The sequence below is a fragment of the Lagenorhynchus albirostris genome, chromosome 9 (assembly GCF_949774975.1).
Source record: "Lagenorhynchus albirostris chromosome 9, mLagAlb1.1, whole genome shotgun sequence".
In the NCBI taxonomy this organism is placed as follows: domain Eukaryota; kingdom Metazoa; phylum Chordata; class Mammalia; order Artiodactyla; family Delphinidae; genus Lagenorhynchus; species Lagenorhynchus albirostris.
The window spans coordinates 83,034,553-83,059,165 of NC_083103.1; the positions used below are offsets into that span (position 1 = coordinate 83,034,553).

At 36.5% G+C, this 24,613-nt stretch overlaps 1 protein-coding gene and 1 pseudogene across 2 annotated transcripts in view; both read left to right on the forward strand.

The window, feature by feature from the left end:
* GUCY1A2 (guanylate cyclase 1 soluble subunit alpha 2) overlaps nucleotides 1-24,613 on the forward strand; it is a 426,619-nt gene that overhangs the window by 32,771 nt on the left and 369,235 nt on the right. For both annotated transcript variants that reach the window (XM_060157938.1, XM_060157939.1), the window contains exon 3: nucleotides 7,087-7,208. In XM_060157938.1, the coding sequence (XP_060013921.1) occupies nucleotides 7,087-7,208 (122 nt within the window). The remainder of the gene's footprint in view (nucleotides 1-7,086; nucleotides 7,209-24,613) is intronic.
* On the forward strand, nucleotides 20,609-21,472 carry LOC132525379 (palmitoyltransferase ZDHHC7-like; annotated as a pseudogene).

Here is a 24,613-nt window from a genome sequence, read left to right on the forward strand (position 1 = left end):
AGTACCAACCAAGAGGCTTTAAATGGGATTTTAGGATCCTTCAGTAAAGTTTAATCAAATTCACTACAAGCTTAACACAGTTCAGTGAGAAGTGTTTGTTTAGTTAGAGTCACATGCTACATATTTCCTTTATTTATTCCCCATTTCCTGAAATGGTTGTGGTATGATGTAAAGTAAGAAGATTTGAGGTCAAAAGACAGGAATTCAAGGCCTCACAAGGACATAGAACTTTAAAGTAACTTTATCTCTTTTAAAGGGTGATGATGATGGTAACAACTAAATCAAGGATTATATGTCATTATTAAATGAGGTAATTTTAATGGAAGTATTTTGTAAACAGGAAGCTCCAAATAAGTGTAAAGTATATCCTTGATTGGGCATGGCAGAAAGCAGTTGGCGAATACAGAAGCCTAAATTCACTTTCAGATGCAGTCTAGCTATTTAAATTAAATGTACAATATACTACAGCTATTTATCTTTGTAGAAGTTTAAGAACTTATGAGGAGTCAAGTTTCAAACCCTGGTACCTCTTGAAATGCTATGGGGAATCATTTAACATTTATGGGTAATAGTCATTACCATGGAGATCAAGAACATATTTTTGGCTATTAGGATATAATGTGAATTTTTTTTTTTTTAATAAAACAAAAGGGAGGAAAACTTAGTGGAAAAATAATCTTAGTACCAAGTAGAATGCCATATACTTTAAGTGCTTGATGACTATGTTAACTGTCATTTCAAAGGGAATTGCCCTGAAACTTGGTCATATCAATCCTCAAGAGTACAGTACTAGAAAAAACATATTATTTAAACTCATGAGATGGTTTTTAATTTGAGGGTATTTGTAGTTTTAAATGGTTTATTTTAAGGGAGATAAATAATGTCAAGTTAATCTCTTCCTACGTACTCTAAAATAAAACTTAATCACTCTCATTGGATTTGCTGCTTTCAAGTATGGTGTTTGGATTAAACTAGTCAATGTATTTAGAACAATTCCTGGTATGTGGTAAGCACTACATGCTTGTTTACCCATATTTATTATCATCATTATTTTTAAGATTTTAATGACAATACCAGTAATGAAATGCAAATTATTTCTGGAATTATGAGTGCCCTCTCCGTTTTGAAATCAAATAATGACTGATGAAATAGTCTTATTTGTGAACTAAATTATGTCTTCATGGCAAGTCAGAGTGGGAATCTTATAAATATGATCAAACTAGATAACTAAACTGTATTACTATAATCAGCAGAAAATTGTTTTTTCCATTAGTAGGATGGAGTTCTCTTTCATCTAAATAACTGCCTCAACTCTCCTCTCAATCTCTGTAGACATAGCCTGTGGTATTTCTTTGTTCATTGCCTAAATGGTCTTTCCCTAGTTCTGTTTATTGCAGACACTATTTAAAGAACAGACAGGGTATAGGACTTTCATATAAAGAGGTATCTTAATGTCCTACTGGTTCTAAGACCTAGTAGCATATTTTTGCTTGGGTGTTGGCTACCTTCTGAGTATTTGAAGTGCCTTTGCTCACTGTCTTTTTCTGTGCTCATGCTGATGAAGATAAACAGGGCCATGGTTTCCCTGTCCAGTGTCCTCTTTGCCTTTTTAGAGTCCATCTTTCTGCTCTCAATTTCTTTTTTCAATACTGAAAAAGGAGAGCATCTATGATCGCTAACACTTGGATTAAAATGTATTCACTCATATGTGTTGTTCCTCTTAAGAAAACACAATTTTATCTCTAACTGTGAAAAGGAATGTGTTTCTTACAGTTAAAGGGATTTCAGGCAATTGCAAGCAAGTGCTGGAAAGTTTATTTTACATGTTTCTGGGGAGGTGAGGGTGGGAAAGAGGTGCTTTTCCTAATCCCTGAAATTGGGCTTTGCCTAAAGCTTGTCTTGAAATAATTCAGCTTTTAGGTGTCTAGGGTTGGATGATGAATCAGAATGGGTAACAGAGAGTAGGAGCTAGCCTTTTTCTTTTTAATTTCATAATTCAGCCTCCAACCGCTAACCTTCCCATCTTCCCTTTCCTCTGTTTTGATACTCTGCCTTTGGATCTGCATTATTTATCAGAGCTCCAGGATTGTATAGTCTTGCGCCTTAATGAATTTTTATACCAGTGGCCCATAGAAACTCTCTGAGGCTTTTTTTAGTCTCCAAGACCTAGACTTGAATGAAGTGAGCAGCTGTTCAAAGGATCAGACAGATGGAGGATTGGGAGAGAGTAGCCGATGGAGCCTCTTGTTAGGAAGTAAGATAGCCTCTCTGTACTTCAGCAACTTTATCTTTAAACATTTATTCTGTTCCTTAACTTATCCATTCACTTGTCCATTTATTTATTCATAGAGATCATTCAAGCTGGGAAAATAAGTGCTTAAATAATTTATTCATGCGGTATGATAAATCTTCATCTCTTCATCTCCACTGTCACCATGGTCTCTCAGATAGAGATTCCAATCTAGTTTTCTGGCTTCTACTCCTGTAGTTTCTGATCATGTATGTCTGGGTGGGGCTCAAGAATTGGCATTTCTAAGGAGTTCCCAGATACTGCTGATTCTACTGGTCCAGGGATCATGCTTTGAAATCCCTGTTTAAAACCATATAATAACTTACTGTAATAGAATAAAAGCTGAGCTATTCCTGTGATCTGGCCTCTGCTTACCTCTCTGATTTCATCCTCTTCCACTCCCCACTTTTCACTCCACTCCAGCCACTCCAGCCTTCTGTTGGTTTCTCAACTATATCAAAGCTTGCTTAGCCTCAAGGCTTTTGCACATACTATTTCATATACCTGGAATGCTCTGTTCCCAGATGTTTGCATGGATTATTCTTTTATAGAGTTAAGTTTTTGTTTAAATGTCATATCCTCAGGAAGGTATGACACCCACCTAAAGTAATCTTCAATCCCCTACCTCAATCTCCAAACACAGTGATTTTCTGCTACATTAGTCTCTATTATCTCTCTTCATAGTACTTATCATTAGCTTATATTATCTTGTTTATTTTCTTATTTGGTTATTTATCTTATTTACTCTTACATTATTGTGTCTTTGTAAATGCTTCGTACATAGGAGGAACTAACAGTTTTTTGGGGGGAGGGAGGAGTGTGAATAAATTAATACATTGTACCCTAGAGGTATGTACACAGAGGTATGTATATAGTGGATAAAAGAGTAAATTATGCTTCGGAAGGGGGTGTAAAATGAGTAATCCCTAGGGTCCATTATAGTTCTAAAATCTATAGTTCTAGTATCCAAAATCCTTCTTTTTATGGCATAAATTATACTCATTTATTTGCATAGTTTTCCATTTATGCTTAATGTTCTGCTACAATGTGTCAGATTGACTTTGTGGTAAATTTTGATTGCTGTGTAAACTCTGCATATGCAGTCTTCTTCCCTCAATCTAAAATGAGAAAAGAGGGCCCTGACTGTTCATCTTTATGTTAGCCTTTCTTTAACTCAAGCTTCTAGGGAATGGACTAGCTTTTGGGGCAGTGTGGGGTGGGAAGAATAGTGAGAAGCAAAAGTGATAAGTAGGAGACAGGCAGTGTTTACCTTAGGAATCAAAAGGAACTCAGGATTGAGGAAAATCTGGTTTATGGTGACAATTTTTTCTGATGTCATTCTTGTCATTATCTTGTGCCCTTCTCTCTGTGCAGCTTTATTGTGTAGTATAGAGCAATGGACTGCGAAAATGTGCTTGGAAGTAGACATACCAGATTTACTAGATTTAAAGTCAGGTTGTGCCTTTGAATGATCATGGGCAGATTACTTAACCTCCCTGAGTCTCAGTTTTCTCATTTTTAAACATGGGAATAATAGCACGGTAGGGGTGATATTTAAATGAAATATTAATGATAATAATGTGGTAAGTCATATAATCAGCTTGGTATACATAGGTAATCAGTATGTTTGTTGAATTATAATTACCACTATTGTATCTGACTCTTTTGCACCTTAATTTTTGTTGATTGTCTTTCCCATTCTCCTCTTGCTGTATCCTTTACCTGTCCTCCTTGAGCCTTTAAAACTCTGCAGTCGGGCTTCCCTGGTGGCGCAGTGGTTGAGAGTCCACCTGCCGATGCAGGGGACACGGGTTCATGCCCCGGTCTGGGAAGATCCCACATGCCGCGGAGCGGCTGGGCCCATGAGCCATGGCCGCTGAGCCTGCGCGTCCAGAGCCTGTGCTCCGCAACGGGAGAGGCCACAACAGTGAGAGGCCTGTGTACCACAAAAAAAAAAAAAAAGAAAAGAAAAGAAAAAGAAAAAACTCTGCAATCATTTGTTTAGCATCAGGAGTTAAATATGCCCAGTTCATGTTCCAGCTACAGCTTTCTTCTTACAGAGAATTTGGATTTTTTAAAATCTAAATTTCTTCCTCCAGAGGGCCTAATCTAACTGCTCTCACTCATGTTTATACTACACCACTCCTACTGGTCTTTAGCTCACAAAAACGGATTGCTATGGTAGGGAAGACAAAGCAGAGATTTCTTTAAAACGATGATTAGAAAATAACATGATCATCTTTCTGAGATGTAATTTTAATTCATTATATATTTTAAACATCAAAGTATAGAAAAATATGTATTCAGTATCATGCCATTCATTTTATACTTTTTGCCAGAATGAGCATCATTGTGCTAATATCGCAGGTAGGACTGCTGCCAAACTCATATTGGTCTGGGACACCAATTCCTATAGTCATCTAAAGGTATATTATTACTCCATTTATCACTGTGAGCTCTATGTTTGTTTTATACAGCCAACCTCTGTTCTCTTTTTATTTTGACAGTTGAATAAGGATTAAGCTAGAATAATTTCAATAGAACGTTAGAAGTGAAATTAGGAGTGTGTTAACCCTGCTTATTCTGGGAAACAAGCTTCAGTGATATTACTTATGCTGTCGTGGTCAGATTTTGTGGCTGTAAATTATTTTATCTAAAAAGTGATGTAGCTTTTTTTGGATATATTTACATATAATATCTATCTTACTGAATAAAAACAAGTTAGATAAAATCTCATAGCTATTGATTGCTCTCTGTTTTTGAGGTAATATACTGGGCACTTCATATCTGTTATTTTATTTAATACTAACAATCTATTTCATAGGATCACTGTATTAAGCTAATTTTTACAGATGAGGAGATTGAGACTGTGAGAAAAAATATTTTGTTTAAGGTCACTCTGATTAAAATGGTGGCGCTTGATTTAAAAATAAACCTGTATTTGTCTGTGTTTAATGACTGTGCTCCCCATTCCACCTTTTACTGAGTGATTCCTGCATTCTAGAAACTGTAGTAAGCATTTTGCTTAACTGGTTTATTGGAGTCTAATCTTACAAACATGAAACCCTTTTACTTTTTTCTCCCCAGTCATTTCAAACATGCTATGATGAGCCCTCTTTGATACTAGGTTGGGCAGATTGCACTGTATTCCAAGTACTTTCAGGGAGTATAAAGTCCACTCCAGACCAATTCAAATCTTCAATCTCATCTCCAATCTTATTCACTGTCCCTCTCTGCCTGGGTTACACCTTGGCCTGAGGAGCTTGGAATGCAATGTAGAGGTGATATCATGTATTATTGACTCCTCTGCTTTAGGCCAATCCTTTCTGATTACTTTCTCTTCTGATGTGTTATATCGGGCATGAATAAAATGGGAAATAGTAGAAGCCTCGTTTACTTCACTGCTGGTTGTAATAATCCTCTCTTGGCTGTGATGCCCTCAGCAAGGTGCATGTACAGGCTCTGCCTTTACTGCTTCAGATGCCTCAGCTTCTGGCTCTGTGAATTTCACTCCACAGTTTTGCTAGTGTAATCCCTGCCCCTGGCTGCAGCCTCTAGATAGGGAAACCAATAGGATGGGACACCACCAGCTCACCTTTCTTTAGTGGTATCTCCATATCACTAAATATGAATTTTCCCATGGGAAACCCATAGTTTTTGCCTTGCCAAATAGTAGGACTGTAGGCCAGTTCCAATTTGGCTCTATTTATTTTCCCGGTTAATAACACTCCCTGGAATCTTCTTCCATTCAGTCAGGTATAGAGGGATGATCAGGAATTCCACCACCTCAGCAGATATTCATGGAGGAATGAGATACCTGAGCCTCAGTCTCTATCAGAGTAGATCCCTCTTTCACCAACTGGTCCTCTGTAGGGAATATTCCCCTTCTCTCTTTTACTTGTGTTTGTGTGTGTGTGTGGGTGGGGGGAGATAACAACAGTGCTCTCCTCCTAGGCCAATAACTCATTCTTCTGATTATTTTCTTTCAAAATTTTCCTGTTCCTTGGCTTATGTATGCTGGTGGTGAGGTGACAATGGCAGTGACTATTTAGTCATTTCTTAAGTTCTGAAGGTGATGTCTGGTCTTCTTGGCTACTCTTTTGAAACGTGGGAGCGTTTGACCTTTATTTTCTGCAGCTTTGGTGCCTTAGCTCTAATTCAGAGGAAACTGGAAAAGTTTCAGTCAACACAGGCATTTTATCTTTAAGTCCTCGTAAGAACTCTAGGAGGTATCTCCATTTCATGAGGGAGGAAAGTTAGACTAACAGAGATTAGATTACTTGCCCAAAGTCTCACAGATAGAAAAAGGTAAGACCATGATTCAAATTCTGTCAGACACCAAATGCTTTATTTGCTTATTTGTTATCCATGCTAATTTCTTGACTGTAATAGAAGTTAAGATGTGTTTACGTTCAACACAGTTAGTGCTAACGCACCGAATTAGCACTGTTAATTATTCTTTTTCTAGACAAATTCATTATAGAAACAAATTACCAGTAGTTATGAAGCACTCAAGTAAAGAAACATTAGCTATACAAACTGATGTATTTTCTGGTTCTTATCATTTATTTTTTTCACACATTGCTTTCTTGTTAATGATTGCTTCCAGTTCCAGGTCCACATTGATTATTCTGATGTTAGTGATGGGTTATGCCAGAAATTATGTCTTAAAGCTTCAGTTGTTTGAAAATATCATTATGCTAAGAGCATAAACACATGCTTTTGTGTATGTATATGAGTGCATTTGCAGAGTCTTTTAAAAACTTCTCCATATACTAATTTTGTTTTCTTCTTAGTTATAGGGATGTAGAAAAGAATTTCTACAATATTTCTAACAGATGCTCCTATGCAGACCATTCCAACAAAGAAGACATTGAAGATGTCTCAGGAATTCTTCAGTGTACTGCTAACGTACTCGGTATAGTAACTATATATTTATAAGGTTGAGAGAGAATGAGTAAGGGGAAGGGGGAAAAGTAAAAAAGAGTAAATGTTTCATTTTCTACCAAAGAGAGATTTGGAGACTATGGTGAATTGAGACCAAGACCTTGTCTTCAAGTGACTTAGTTTCAATACTTCTGATGATGTTTAAATGGAAATTACATGCATGCCATTTAGTTGGAGATTGGAAAACATTACATTCCAGGCAAACTTTTCTAAATATTCATATCTGAGTATTATTAGTCTCCTGTAATCCATATTTCTCTGGCTCTTACTGTCAGTTAAAATTGGGGATCTTCCTCTTTTCTCAAAGTCTATGCTTTATTATTATTTATTCTACTATTTCTGGAATGCCTGGTTGGGGCTGGAGGGTGGCTCACATGTACTCATAGTGGACTCTACAAAGGCAGTGAGGTAGGTCATCTATGGAAGTCTCTGCACCCTGTTTATAGGGGGGTGTCTACCTTGAAAATACTAGTATTTCTGGCAAAGGGCTGTTTTTAGATGTTCCCAACATGTTAAGGGATACTGTTATAAACTGCACTGAATCATGCAGCAGCTATAAAGTACCATAAATGAGATGTCCTATCTTATGATCTGAAGTTCTTGGTGTGTGAGAGGTACATTGTATTATACACAAAGTAGATACCATACCAGGAATATTTTTTGCTCTATTGTCTTACATAGTTTTTTGGGAGAGATACCTCTTTCAATTTTTTTGGAATCTTCTTTTTGCCTCAGAACTCAGACAGAAATCCATGGAGTTTTGGGGAGTGGTGGGGGGGAACAGCAAATCTTAGTCACTGACTCCATACAAAACTCAGAATCACCTCTCTCAGAATCAGATTTTGGAGACTAGGAAAAACTTGTTCCCCTTTCTTTCCCTTTAGGGTAAGTACTTTCCCTGGAGACACCTGAGTTCCTCCTACAAACAGATTCCAGGTGACCTCAATGCATGAGTTTACCAGATTTTTCTAAACATATCTGACTCCCAGAGGCAGACCTGGCTTTAACACTCAAGCTGGAACTCCAGCTAGACATTGACTACATTTTCTTCCTAGGTAACTTTTTTAAGCATAAAATATTATAATAAGAACATGGACCTTTTGTGAGGGGAGGCATATAGATGTAAGTGGTTTGTCTAAGACAATAATGGGCAGTGAAAAGATGTACTTACCTCAATCTTAGTACAACTGCATGGATGTCATACTACACAAGTCAACATTATTGGAGAAGATAAGGGGTGAGAGTAAAGGTGGGGTGGGGTTGGGCATTACCCAAGAACTGTTTATAGTTTTCTGATTTTGTATTTCCCAGGACTCTCTCATAAGTGATATCTATTTCTTTTGACGCATTGTGATTTTTGAAAAGGTGAGGTGAGATCATGTTCCACTAAGACGGATGTATCAGAATCTTGGCCAAGGGATTTTTAATATATTGAAAAACTTCTCTTTAATTACTAGTTTTCTAAATGATTCCCTGCCCCTCACATCTCCTTTCCTTTCCTTATGCTGCCTACTTTGAGAATCGCTGAGTTAGAGGGAGTAAGAGGTGTACAAGTTGATGAATATGTAAGAAGTACTAAAGACTTTTTCTGAACTGTGACTTGAAAATAAGTGTACACAATTCCTACAAGAAACTCTAGGTCAGACAATTTGATATAGTAAACACCAGGTGATACTGTTGGCCCAGCATAGCTTAGTTGATAGATTAAGTTAGTGAGTGAAAAGAAGAGCAGGCAGTATGCTACCTGATGGTATTAGGGAAAGAGTAGTTTTTAAATAAGTACTTATAATTTAGAAGGGGACTGTATAACAGGGTTTAGATTTCCATAAATATTAAATTTTTCTGGAAAACAGATATTAGGTCTAATTTTTTTCCCTGTAAATAATGATGGATTTTTCTCAAAATGTAAAAAGCACAATCTTGTAAATGACTGCCTCCTGTTCACAAGACGCTGGCATGTATCCAACAGGTGATTATGTGCCTAGGACGTAGCTGTTCTCTTAATTTATGTCCTATCATAATTCTTGAAATATAGACTGAGGACAAAGGTGACAGCTTACAATGTAAGCTTTATTTTTATTTTTAACAAGTCACTGAAGTATGATTAATCTTGGTTTGCTTAGATCTCACCTTTTACAAAGAATTACATTTAAAGTCTCTGTGCAATCATTTATGCAAATGCAAAAATTGATTAACTCTGAAAAGAAAAACACCGTAAAGAAAGAGGACCTGTTCTGAGTTGGGGAGTTTAGCATGGAGAAATAGAGTTTCAACGAGTTTAAGGAAAATGTTGATGCCTGGAAGCCCTGTCTGTGGATGCCAGAGGGCAGTTTTCCAACTCTATGATTTATATTTACCAGCTTTGGGTGGTGTGGTTAGAATATTGGTGGATTGGATTTGAGGGATACATATTTCTCTCACCTTCTTAACATATTACAAGGTTATAGTAAAGACTAGAATTGTGTTTGTTCACTCATCCGAATATTATTTATATTTCACCTATCATCAAAAAATATTTAAAGTCATAGGTCAGAAAATATGATCAGAGTAACAAATTTTTCTCCTTTCAAAATGACCATCTCTATCTACTTAGTATAAACTCTAGGTAGTTTGATCGTTTACCAGCTCTGCAGGTTGAAGTTTGAGTTAAGTGGTTGGCATGGAATAAAAAGAGAAACCTGAAGAGAAGGAGAAAGCTTGTTGCAGAAGACCAGTCATGCTTCTGTCATGCATTTGTTCCATTGCCTCTTCCTTAGGACTCCCTGGAAACATGTGCACATTACAGAGTGGTTTATGCCCTCTGTAGTAATGGTAAAGAACTATTTCTAGACATCAACATTTTTGTCATTGATTTTCTTTTGTTGGCTTAGAAACCAGTTGTTATATTGTCTCATTATTTACAAATTAGGGATATTAAGTACAGATTATTCCTTATTTTGGTGCTCTGACATTCACTGTGATAATGCAGTACAGTACTCTAAGGAGGTTTCTAAACTCTGGAAAAAAGGATATACAAAGAGAGATAGTTGTGAACAATGCCCTCCCTACTGGAGGCTTTTAGTGTTAAACGTACTGCTTTATTTAGTACATCTTGTGCATACCAAAATGATCTTCTAATTTTAGTTGTTTGAAAACTGTAAGCCTTTTCCAGGCATAATCTGCAAAGCTCATTTTTAGCTCCAATTAAGTAAAAATATGTGTTTATAGTCTTATGAGGTACAGCATTGAGTATTTTCTTGGAAATTGTAACAGTTGATTGGTACAATGAAGCATCTATGCTAAAGCATTAAAGGGTGTATACTGTGTTTTCTGCTGAAGTGTTGCCACCTGATCCTGTATCTTGGATTTAGGTAATGTTGGGGAAAGGAAGACAGAATTGAATAGGGAGACTTAAGGGAGAAGGATGATATATTGCTTAGCTCCCTTTGCGTAATACAATTTAAAATAAATGAGGATTATGACGATTTCAGTTTTAACAGGTTTTGATACTGTTAAAGGGGTTGTGGGTGTTTCATCAAAAGCCATAAGATATAGATGGTGTAGGATAAAATCATTCCACAGTAGGACAGAAATCATATAGAAATGAGAGATCTAAGGTAATTCATCTACTGATGAATTATAGCAAACAGAGGTTTACTATTTTAATAAGCGTCAGTTATTTACTAAGTATTAACAAAGTATAGTTTTATACTGCCTTGGCTAAAGTGCATTTTCTCTCAAAATAATTGGTGAAGGACATGAATTGTGAAAAAATATTCATTAAAGTTTTTTTCTGTTTTAAAGGTCTTCTGTTAGAGTGGGGCTTTATTGTCTCCAGAAAGTCAGCATTTAAAGTCAGTGTCAGAGTAATGTTTTCATAGGATTATTTGTTGGGAAAATGCTAGTGAGGAGAATGGAGTGGATGACCTTTGGTGCATATACCTCACAATATTTTTGTGAAATACTGTGAAACCTGAGCTCCCTATAAAGTGCCACTGATTCCAGAATCATTAGCTGGTATGGAACTTTTTGTTGCCACTTGTTTTTATATAAGCAATAGTTTATTGCTTACATGTTGACTTGTATGTACTTTTCTGCTTTTATTGTGATTTTGAATGTGCACTTGACAGCCTTGTAATTGGCCATAAAACTGTGAAGAGTTAGTTAGCCTTACTTTAGGGTTAAGGTTACCTGAGGGTTTCCTTAGAATAACTCTAAAACATGTAATTGTTTAGTGAATTAGAATATATTTAACATATTTAGCATATTGGAGAACTAGTTGGCACAAAAACCACTTATTTTTATAGATGAATTAATATTGATAGCAATAAATAAATTCTGCCAATATAGTTCTATTTTGGGGGAGACAAATGGTGTTTTATTTATTTTTTTATTGAAGTATAGTTGAGTTACAATGTTGTGTTAATTACTGCTGTACAGCAAAGTGATTCAGTCATACATATACGTATATTCTTTTTTTAACATTCTTTTCCATTATGGTTTATCATAGGATATTTAACATAGTTCAATATAGTTCTTATTACTGTAACTTGGTAACGGATCAGTTTTCTCTTTCATTAAAAGTAAATTAAAAGTAAATAGTGTCAGTATTTTAATGAGATGAATTGGAGTTAGGGTGGCTGGAAGGGAACTGATTTATTAACTGATTTAATAATGATATTATAATGTAGTAATTTAGAGCAAAAACTAGAGCCAGATTACTTAGTTATGAAAACATACTTACTCACTGTATGAACTGGAATAAGTTACTTAATTTTTCCATACTAGATATTTCTCATTTGTAAAATGGGGATAATATAATTACATACCTTCTAGAGTTGTTAGGAAGATTAAATAAGTTAATTTATATAAAGTACTTACAGCAGCCTGATAAATAACAAATGCTGAAGTGTTTGCTCCTATTATTGAATATTCACAAAATAATGTTTGCATCAGAACTGGGAGGTCAATATTCTCCCTTTTATAGATGAAGAAACATATTTTGATACAGTAACTTGTTAAGTTCCTTTGTCAGTGCTGACAAGCCACAAAAGCAGGATTTAAAACCAGGTCAGTCTGACTCCAAACCTTTCCCTGCTTCATGCTGCCTTCAAGGGTCATTGGACTAAGACTGACTTTACATCACACCTTCAATGCTAATTACACAAGTCTTTCTAGTTCTCTGAATTATGAAAGTTGTCATTGTATTGCATTTTACTTAGTTCATTACTACTTGAAAGTGTACTAGGGAAACTTGCTTGCATAAGGATAGTATCAAAAAAGTTTGGTTATTTATCATTGGTATTAAGGAGAATGCAGTTTCCTTGTAATCTGAATCATTTACAGGTTAGATTTTTTTTTTCAGATTTCAGATGTTGACAGTGCAAATTAAGGGTGACAGTGTTTGGCTCATGACACAAACATGGTTTCATAGTTATGCTGTAGTAAACCCTATGCCAGTTCTGTTGGCCACAAGATTTCAAGCTGATTTGGTGGCTTAATTTAATATGTTAGATGTCATTGGCCTAGCACAAACCTTGCAAAAGGCTGTATTTATAATGCCATTGATTTTTTTTTAATGGTTAAGCTTAGGAATATTGTCAAAGTATCTCATTTAGGAATTTAATAATTTAGGCATTATTAAATTTAGGAATTTAATAATTATAAAATTATTAAATAGGAATTTAATAATGCCTAAATTATTAAATTTAGGAATTTAATAATTCCTAGTAGAGAATTGAGTAGTTATTCTATGTAAATTAAAAATAACTTCTTTTTTCTACTCTCTGCTTGAATACTTTTTTCTGAAGTGATTAGATGTAGTAGGTAGGCCTGAAAAGGAATGAGACTGCTGAGTGTCTCACTGCCTCCAATATGTGTAAAATTATAAAACATTTAAATAAAAACTGATCCTTAAATTATGCAGACCAGCTTTAGAAGATACAAGTATATTGAGAAGAAATGTAGAGGGCTTTCTTTACTCCCCTAGATATTTTTTTCTCTTGGGAGCATTTTCTTCTGAATCTTATAACAAGCCTTTTCCCATTTATCCTGCTAAATTTCTCCACACTAAGCTTCTCTTCTTTACTGAAAAAACATGACAGTTTTTCTTTCTTATTTTTTTGATCTTCTTTGTCTATATCTAATGTGTTATTGCCCTATCACTAGCAGCTTTCTGTCCTGGACCTCTTCTTTATGTGGGAGAGCAACCTCTCACATCCTAAATTCTTCAGACTGCCTGTTGTTCTCTTTTCTGAATTTTTTAGTAGGTAGGTTTTTACTTTTCTTTTCCCTTTAAGTTTTTAAAAAATAAACTTTTAATTTTAGTATAGTTTCAGATTTACAGAAAAGGTGTGAAGATAGTAGAAGGTTCTCATACATTCCACACCTATTTCCCCTATTATTGACAGCTTACAGTAATATGGTACTTTGGTCCCAATTAATGAACCAGTATTGATACATTATTATTAACTAAATTTCAAGCTTTATTTAGATATCTTTAGTTGTTACCTGTCCTTTTTCTGTTCCAGCATCCCACTCAGGATATATTACATTTAGTTGTTAGGTCTCCTTAGACTCCTCTTGGCTGTGACAGTTTTTCAGTCTTTCCTTGTATTTGATGACCTTGATGGTTTTGAAGAGTACTAGTCAGCTTGCTTTCAGTTGTCTGCTGTGTACTTTGACATATGTCCATCATTATTGTGTGTGTGTTTTGAGCACTTCCCTACTATCTTGTATTATAAGATGCTCCAGACTCATCTTGTATATTTTCTGCCTCAGTCATTTCTCAAAGTCATTTCTTAAAGGAGTCTCAATGGAGTCCTGATTCCTTTTGTTGGAGAATGGTGTTGGAAACCAAAATCTGGGTACTCGGTGTACTCATTGCTATTGGGGTGTTGCTGCTTCTAGGCTCTCTCAGTTGACAGAGCAAGGAAATATATATGTGTATATTAACTGCTATATATATATATATGCCTGTCTATAAATATTTCTGTATTTATGTATTATGCTAAATATGAGTTCATACTGATGTCTTCAACTCTAACCCATTATCGTATGGATCATTCTGACCTTTCCCCCTTGCTTACTGTAACCTCCTACTCCAGCAGTGAGAAACTTTGTTCTGTTTAGCCATTGGCTACATAATTGTTCAATTGCAGTGTAGGAGTATAGTTGTTTCAGAATTGTTATTACATGCTCCTATGGGAAATGATTTTTATCAACTAGAGTAGTGTTTGTGTGCAATTTCAGAGTATGGATTTATGTATGAAGTTTTACAGACTCCACTCATTTCCAAGGTTATTTAGGTCAGCACCTTTCTACTCTACTACCTTCAGTGTTGTTTTTTTTTGCACTTGTAAAAAAGTTTGTAATACAGTTATATTCTTTGTGTGACTTGATAGCTAATTCATTCCATTCTGGGATCTTACATTCCATTTCTGGGATATACATATGTATATATATAAATATATTTATATACAAATACATATATAAATTTTTTTCTATATATATTTAAAATTTGTATACTGTAAAGTTCACTTTTTGTGCTGTATAATTCTATGAGTTTGATAAGTGCATAGTGTCATGTATCCACCATTATAATATCATATGAAATACTTTTACTGCCTTAAAATTCCTCTGTACTTCACCTTTTTAACCCTACCTCTTTTCCCCCAACAAATCCCTAGAAAATACTAATCTGTTTGACACTCTATAGCTTTGCCTTTTCCAGAATGTTATATAAGTGGAATTATAATAGCATGTAGCTTTTTCACACTTTTTCTGTTTTTTTTGTTTGTTTTTTTGCTTAGCAGTGTGCATTTAGGTTTAGTACATATTTTTGTGTGGTTTGATAGCTCATTCCTTTTTTCTCTCTGAATAGTATTCCATCATAATAATGTACTACAGTTTGCTTATCCATTCACCTATTGAAAGACAGCTGGTTACTTCTGTTTTTGGTGATTATGGATAAAACTGCTATAAACATACACCTGCAGATTTTTATGTAGACATGTTTTTGAATCAGTTAGGTAAGCACCTAGGAGTGTGATTGCTGCACTTTGTTTAGCTTTGTAAGAAACTACCAAAATGTCTTCTAAAATGGCTGTTATCACTTATTCCTCATTCTCTCCAGAAACTGGTTTGTCAGATTGTTTTGATTTTAGTCATTCTAATAGATGTGCCTTTTCCCTTGAAGTTTTAATAAACAAAAACAGCACCTGCTATCTCCTTATAATTTCAACATATACAAACTATAGTTAAGAATATTGTTTTCCTGTTTTGTCATTATGAGTGCTTTTCCAAGATTTTATGACTGATTTAGAAACTGTTTAAAAAATTATTTCTGGTATGATTAAAAATCATACCAGAAATTATCCATGGTGCTAACAGGCAGAATATTTCTCTTTGATTTGGTAAAAATAAGCCCCTGGAATGGAGTCAGCCACTGTTATATAGTAGAAAATGAAATATTTTATGTGTTTAGGTATAACTTCTAAGTGATATAACTTATCCTATTTATTGAAGATGTTCAAAATATCAGTCTTTGTTAATATGCTTATGCTCCCCTCATCTTCAGATTAATGTGGTTTGAATTCCTTTCAACACTATCAATGGCCAGTGAGTCAAACTCGCTTAAAGAAACCTTCTTTTACTCAGTTCATTTTCATAAGCAGGTTTTGTAAGCCTCTTAAACAATCTCCCATTGCTCTTTTCTCAGGAAACAGTATAATTTCCACTTAATATCTGCAAAATTCCTAACATGGAAAAATTACCTGTGACTTAGAAGAAATGAAAGCACAGTTAGGTCAGCCTTTTTACATGGGCTTGTGGGGAAGGCAGGAAGACTATGAGGCTGTGATGTAAGAGTCTGCTGCAATACTTATTGACCTCTCTACTGCTTCTATTACCAAAGAATAATTTTTGTTTTTTCTCTCAGTTAGCAAGAAGTTTATTCTTTCCTTACTATGTGAGAAAGATGATGTGGGCCCATACCACTTCCTATGTGAAACTCATAGGTCATTTTTTTACCATCTCTTGGAACAAATTCATAGTGATTTGGCATATTTAATTTTTAAATTTAAATACCATATGTTTGTGTTCACTCCTTTTGAATCTTTTAGCTCAAATGAACACACCACCTTCTCTCCTCCCCTCTCTTTTCCCTTTTTATTTTATGCCTTTTATTCATTAAATTAATTATTTTTATCTTAGGTCTACTTTTTGTTTTTTGGTCCTTTATATTCTCTGATTTTATTGCTCTTTGCTACAAATCTCTAACTTTGACTGGGCTATAAATTTTAATAACTAGTTAATTATCTTGAAAATTAATGAAAATTTTAAGTAAGATTAGAGTTAAATTCAAATATCCTAGGTTCTATGCTAGATGAGTTTTCATTCTTATTAACTTTGGGTTTAGATGTTCAGTCAATTTTAAGTGTTTTGACAGCATTTCTATCACCATTTATTTAAATTAATTTGATGAACAGAACTTTATGAGTCAGAATAAAGATGTTATTCAAATTAAGGCTTGTTATATGATGTATTCCCTTTATTATCTCACAGTCTATTTTCAAAAACAAAAATATGGATCTTTGTATTTGTTTTTTATGAGCCTGTTCTGTTAAAAATTCTCATATGTTTTATTTTCCATTTGGGGAGCTATGATTATGTATTGTGGATGATTTTTATAGGTGTTTTGGAGTTCTCTTTCCCTATTTCTGTTACCCATAATGGTAGGTAGTTAAAGTGAGATAAGAGATTCATTTCAAATGTAGTATGATTGAGCCCAAACTTCCAATTCCTGGCCTATCCTGCTTTTCAACCAAGTCTGATCTTAACTTTACAATAAGAAATGGTAATTTTCCTTTGTGAAGAAAGGAGATGTAGATTTGGAAATATTAGTCAGAATTTTTCCCTGTGATACATGTGAATTTTATTGTAGCATTTGTGGGCAGCTTCTATATTCTTTTTTTTTTTTTTTTTGCGGTATGCGGGCCTCTCACTGCTGTGGCCCCTCCTGTTGCGGAGCACAGGCTCCAGATGCGCAGGCTCAGCGGCCATGGCTCAGTGGCCAAGCCGCTCCGCGGCATGTGGGATCTTCCCAGATTGGGGCACGAACCCGTGTCCCCTGCATCCGCAGGCAGACTCTCAAGCACTGCACCACCAGGGAAGCCCAGCTTCTATATTCTTATTCCCCATTGTTGTGGTCCAGACTTGGTTGGAGTAGATTGTTGGGAGATAGAGAATGATCGGAGATATGAAGGATTGAGCTTCACTTCCCATGTAGAAAAGAGGAGTCAGAAGAACCAGCTGTGAGTCCCCACAGAAGAGATGAATCATTGATGGTATGAGATAGAATGTTATTTGATGTAAGTGGAGTGTTTTTGATAGATGTGAAAAGAAACCAGTGGAGCACATATAGCAACCAGTTGAAGAAAAAAACACGTGTGATATTCATAAGCAAGGATGCTGAAATAATTCCTGACTCATACATACTGGTCAGGATTGAACATTTTCCAGAGCTACACGAGGAAAAAAGGAAGAAAATCCAACTCTGAATATATGTATATTTATTTTAACATTTATGAATTTATGCTTTTGCCCTTCCTAGAGAGATATCTTTTGTATTATTGCTTTGAATTCTAATCCCAGAAGTAATTGTTTCTACTCCAGACTCTAGAAGAGTAGATTCCACTAGTGATTGTACAGTAGGATCATCTGGAGAAATTTTTAAAAACAGGCTTGTAAACACTATATCCAAATATTCTGATTCATCATATCTAGCATGGGGACTGAAAACTTGTATGTTAAAGATAAGTTCCCCAGGGGGAATGACCGAGATCCTGAGCTTTCCTCCTTCCATGGGCACACCAAAATTACAACCATTTAATGAGCACTATTGATAAGAAAGACAAGAGACTAGTAGAAAAGATCTTGTACAATTAAAGATGTAAAGAAGGAACCACAACATGATGGGCAGTAGGGGCTAAGATGCAGTATAGACAAGACCCATACCCCTTAGTGGGTGACCCACAAATGGGAGGATAATTACAATTGTAAAGTTTCTTCCCAAAGACTGAGGGGTCCAAGCCCTACATTGGACTCCCCAGTCTTGGGGGTCCTGTACCAGGAAGACAAGTCTCAGAATGTTTGGCTTTGAAGGCCAGCTGGGCTTACTTTCAGAAGACACACAAGGCTGTGGGAAATAGAGACTCCACTCTTAAATGGTGCACACAAAATCTCACATGCTCTGCGACCCAGGGCAGAAGCAGTTATTTGAAAGGAGCCTGGGTCAGACACACCTGCTGATCTTGGGGAGTCTCCTAAAGAGGCAAGAGGAAACTGGAACTCACCCTGGGGACATATTGACGTCAGCCATTTTGGGGAGCTTATTCTACCATGAGGACACTGGTGCTGGCAAGTGCCATTTTGGAATCCTTCCTATAGATTATTAGCACTGGGAACTGGCCTTGCCCACTAGCCTGTTAGTGCCAGTACTGGGATCCTCAAGCTAAGTAGCTACCTTGACAGGAACTCAACCCCAGACTCCCTGTACCCACAGCCACCCTGGGACCCTGTCCACTAATGGGCCCAAGACCTGCCCCTGCATACCAGTGCACTGACACTAACCCTAAAGTAATCAATCACCAGTGGGCTGACACCAGCTTTGGGCTCCATGGACCCTACAGTCAGCTGTGTCAGGGATCAGCCCCACCCGTCAGCAGGCTGACACTATATCTTGGAACCCCGTCCCCACAACCACCCTTGCCAGATGTGGCTCAGCCCACCAGTTGACCAGCACCAGCCCTGGGACCATCTGGGGCTCTGCGGCCAGTCACCTTGTGACCCAGCCACACCTGCCAGTGGCCAGCAGCCTCTGTACAAGGCAGGGCCTGACAAACAACCCAACTGAGGGCTAGCCATGCCTACCAGACTTGCCCATAGCAGTCAGCCTGCTACAACAGAAGGACCTATGCAGCCAACATAGGGGATACCCTAGAACCTATAGCTCTGGTGACCAGGAAGGAGTGCACTGCTGGAATGCGTAGGACTTCTCCTACAAAAGGTCACTTCTTCAAGGTCAGGAAATGTAACAACCTACCAAATACACAGAAATAAGAACAGCAATTTAGGCAAAATAAGGCAAGAGAGGAGTATGTTCCAAATGAAAGAATAAGATAAAACCTCAGAAGAGGAACTAAGTGGAGTGAAGATAAGCAATCTACCTGATAAAGATTTCAAGGTTATGATTGTAAAGATGCTCAAAGAATTCTGGAGAAGACTGGATGAACAGAGTGAGAAGTTAGAAGTTTATAACAGAGTTAGAAAATATAAAGAACCAAGCAGAGCTGCAGAATACAATAACTGAAATAAAAAATACACTAGAAGGAATCAAGAATAGATTAGGCGATACAGAGGAACAGATCAGCGAGCTGGAAGACAGAGTAGTAGAAATCACTGAAGCTGAACAGAAAAAAGAAAAAAAGAATACAAAGAAATAAGGAAGTTTGAGAGATTTCTGGGACTACATCAATAGTATTATTTGCATTATAGGGGTCCCATAAAGAGAAGAGAGAGGGAAAGAGTCAGAGAACATATTTGAAGACATAATGGCTGAAAATTTCCCTAACCTGAGAAAGGAAATATCCAGGCCCAGGAAGCACAGAGTATCCTAAACTGGATCAACCCAAAAAGGGTTACAGCAAGTTAGGCAAAAAGAACATTTTAATTACAGTGTGTCTCGGTGTGTTCCAAAAAGTTAAAATGTTAAAATGGCAAAAATTAAAGATGAGAGAATATTAAAAGCATCAAGGGAAAAGCAAAATGTTAGGTGTAAGGGAACTCTCATAAGGAAATCATCTAACTTTTCCACAGAAACTCTGCAGGCCAGAAAGGAGTGACTTGATATATTCAAAGGGATGAAAGAGAAACACCTCCAACCAAGAATACTCCACCTGTCAAGGCTTTCATTCAGATTTAATGGAGAGATCAAATGTTTTACAGATAAGCAAAAGCTAAAATAATTCAGCACCATCAAATCAGCCTTACAAGAAATGTTAAAAGGACTTCTCTACATAAAAAAGAAAAGGCCAGCTCTCCAGGGTGGGTTCTGGCTCTCACGTGTGCTCGGTGGCAGCCTCCCTCTCACTAGCCCGTGGGACCCAGTTGAGTGGAGCTGTGGGCGGCTCTGGCCTGAACATGAGCACTGCTGTACAATGTGTCCCTGCCTCCACTGCTGCAGTTGATGTTGCCGCTGCCGCAGGCCAGGAGGAGTCAAGGTGCTGGGCGACCCCACCTGGGCCTCGCATTCTATCACATGGGACAGTATGCACCTTAAGATTCTGAAGAAAAGGCACAAGAAATGTTTAGAAATAAATTGTGAGGGAAACCATGCCATCATCAGGACACTGGCTCTGGGATGTCAAACATCATCCTCTCCTGACTGAAAATGACAACTACGACTTTTCATCCTCCTATAGTTCATCTGTGACAGCAGTGGCATGATCTGCACCATCATGATGTGGCTTCTGGTTATGTACTTGGACTTCATGGTGATGTTAGTTGTGCTGCTGCCTTCTAAAGACTTCTGGTACTCTGTGGTCAACAGGGTCGTTTTTATCTGCCTGGTGATGCTTGCCCTGTCATCTTACCTGAGGACTATGCTCACCGGCCCTGGAGCAGTACCTAAAGGCAATGCTATTAAAGAATACATGGAGAGTTTGCAGCTGAAGCCTGCAAACTGAAGAGTTTGCAGAAGAAGTGATCTACAAGTACCCCAAGTGCTGCTGTATCAAGCCTGAGCACACCCACAACTGCAGTATTTGCAAAAGATATATTTGAAAAATGGATCATCCCTGCCATGGCTGAACAATTGTGTTGGAGAAAAGAATCAGAGATTTTTTTGTGCTCTTCACTATGTACTTCGTGCTGGCGTTCATGCACACACTTGTGCTCTGAGGGCTGCAGTTCATCCCCTGCATCCAAGAGCAGTGGACTGAATGCAGTGATTGTTCATCTGTAGTCACTGTAATTCTGTTGATCTTCCTGTGGGTCTGCTGTTTTTCAGTTTCACTGCAGTGATGTTTGGCACTCAGATCCACTCCGTATGCAATGATGAAATGGAGGTTGAGAGGCTGAAGAGTAAGAAGCCTGAGTGGGAGCAGAGGCTGCAGTGGGAAGGGATGAAGTCAGTCTTTGGGAGGCTCCCCCTTGCTGCTCTGGATGAACCCCTTCGTTGACTTCTGATTCAGGTGACTGCAGATAATACTCAGAAAAAGGGGCCCAAGTTCTCTACATGAGGCCCTCTCATCATGCTACAACTTGTTAATGGACTTTATTTATTTGGGGTCAGAAATGGTATCAACAGCTCATTTGTGACCAATAGGGCAAATGGAACCTACACAAACCAGGTGTTACAGCAAGCAGAATTTATATATTTATTGTCACAGATAGGGATTTCCCACACTGGGAAAATCTGGGTGGCACTCTGACCAGTGTCATCGTCCAGTAACGAAGGAGTATGGCCACATGAAGAAGCCAAATGTTATTATCTTCCTGTACAGTAAGGAGTTTTGTTAACATACTTGGCATTTTCTAAGAAGGTGTGTGGGGTATTACAAGGGTTATTAAAATTCTGTGTGCCAGAAAAAACAAACAGTCAAACAAACAAAAGGAAAAGAAAAGGCCACAACTAGAAACATGAAAATTACAAAAGGACAAATCTAATTGGTAAAGGCAAATATACATAAAGGTAGTAAATCAACCATGTATAAAGCTAGTAGGAAGGTTAAAAGACAAAAGGAGTAAAATCATCTATATCCACAATAAGTGGTTAAGAGATAAACAAAATGAAATGATGTAAAATATGCTGTCCAAAACAGCAGATGTGGTAGTGGAGAGTAAAAATGCAGGGTTGTTAAAATGGACTTAAGAGATCAACAACCTAGAATTATCTATCTATCATCTATCAACTATCTATCTATCTATCTATTTATCTATCATCTATCCCTGTCTATCTGTCTATCTATCTATCATCTATCCCTATCTATCTGTCTATCTATCATCTATTTATTTATCTATCATCTATCTATCTGTTTATCTACTTATCTATCATCTATCCCTATCTATCTATCTGTCTTTCTATCTACCTATCATATATCCCTATCTATCTGTCTATCTATCTATCTATCTATCTATCTATCTATCTATCTATCTGTCTTTCTGTTTGTCTATCTATCTGTTTCATGGTAACCACAAGCCAAAAATCTATAATAAATACACACAAAAAGGAGAAAGGAATCCAAATATAATATTAAAGATAGTCATCAAACCACAAGGGAAGTGAACAAAAGAAGATGAAAGAAAGGAAAAATAACTATAAAAACAGCCCCAAAACAATTAACCAAATGCAGTAACTACATACCTATCAATACTATTTCAAATGTAAATGGACTAAATGATACAATTAAAAGACAGAGTGGCTGAATGGATAAAAAACAAGGCTTATCAATATGCTGCCTATAAGAGACTCATTTCAGAGCTACAGAACACACTGAATGCAAGAGTATAGCAAAAGGTATTCCATGCAAATGGAAACAAATAAATAAAAATTTTGTATAACAACACAAAAGACCCAGAATAGCCAAAACAAACTTGAGAAAGAACAAAGCTATAGGTATCATACTCACTCTCTGATTTCAAACTATACTACAAAGCTACAGTCATCAAAGCAGTATGGTACTTGCACAAAGCAGATACATAGATCAATGGAACATAATAGACAGCCCAGAAATGCACCCACACTTACATGAGCAATTAATCTATGACAAAGGAGGCAAAAATATACAATGAGAAAAAGACAGCCTCTTTAATAACTGGTGTTGGGAAAACAGGACAGCTATGTTCAAAAAATCAAACTGGACTACTCTCTCATACTGTGCACAAAAGTCAACTCATAATGTAGTAAAGACTAAAATTTAAGGCTTGAAAACATAAAACTTCTAGAAGAAAACATAGGCAGTATGTGCTTTGACATCAGTCTTAATATTTTTTTGGATATGTCTCCTTAGGCAAGGGAAACAAAAGCATAAATAAATAAATGGGGCTACATCAAACAAAAAGCATTTTCACAGCAAAGGAAACTATCAACAAAACAAAAAAGCCATGTACTGAATGGGAAAAGATCTTTGCAAATGATATATCTGATAAGGGGTTAAAATCCAAAATATGCAAAGAACTTATACAATTCAACATCAAACAAACATTAAAAATGGGCAGAGGATATATATAGGCATTTTTCCAAAGAAGACATATGGATGGCCAACTGGCACATGAAAAGATGCTCAACATCACTATCATCATCAGGGAAATGCAAATCCAAACAACAATGAGATATCACCTCACACCTGTCAAAATGGCTATTCTCAAATAGAAAACAAATAACAATTGTTGCTGAGGATGTGGAGGAAAGGGAACCCTTGTTCTCTGTTGTTGGGAATGTAAACTCTTGTGGCCACTATGGAAAACAGTATGGAGAGTCCTCAAAAAATTAAAAACAGAACTACTGTATGATTCAGCAATATATCCAAAGAAAAAATATATCCAAAGGAAAAAAAAACAGTACTTAAAAATATATTAAAAATATATATGCACCCCTATATTTATTGAAGTATTCTCCACGATAGTATTGTCCATCAATAGATGAATAAAGATGCAAGATACACACACACACACACACACACACACACACACACACAGTGGACTATCACTCAGCCATAAAGAAGAATGAAATCTTGCCATTTCCAATAACACGGTTGGACCTAGGGATATTATGCTAAGTGAAATGAGTCCGACAGAGAAAGATAAATAATGTATGATATTACTTATATGTGGAATCTGAAAAACAAAACAAACAAACATAAAATAAAAACAGAGTTATAGATACAAAGAACTAACAGATGGTTGCCAGAGATGGTGTGGGGAGGAAAGAAATAGATGAGGGAGATTGAGAGGTACAAACTTCTAGTTACAAAATAGATGTGTCATAGGTATGAAATATACAGTGTGGGGAATATAGTTAATAACTATGTAATTCCTATGTTCGGTGACATATCATAGCTAGATTTAATGCAGTGATCATTTTGAAATATATAGAAATATTGAATCACTATCTTGCATAACAGAAACTAACATAGTGTTGTAGGTCAATTATACTTCTAACTCAAACTCATAGGAAAAAAAGATCAGATTTGTGGATCAGACCAGAGGCGGGGGTTTGTAGGAGAGTGAGTTGGATGAAGATGGTAAAAAAGTACATATTTCTAGTTATAAGATAAATAAGTACTAGGGATGTAATGTACAACATGATCATTATAATTAATACTGCTATATGTTATA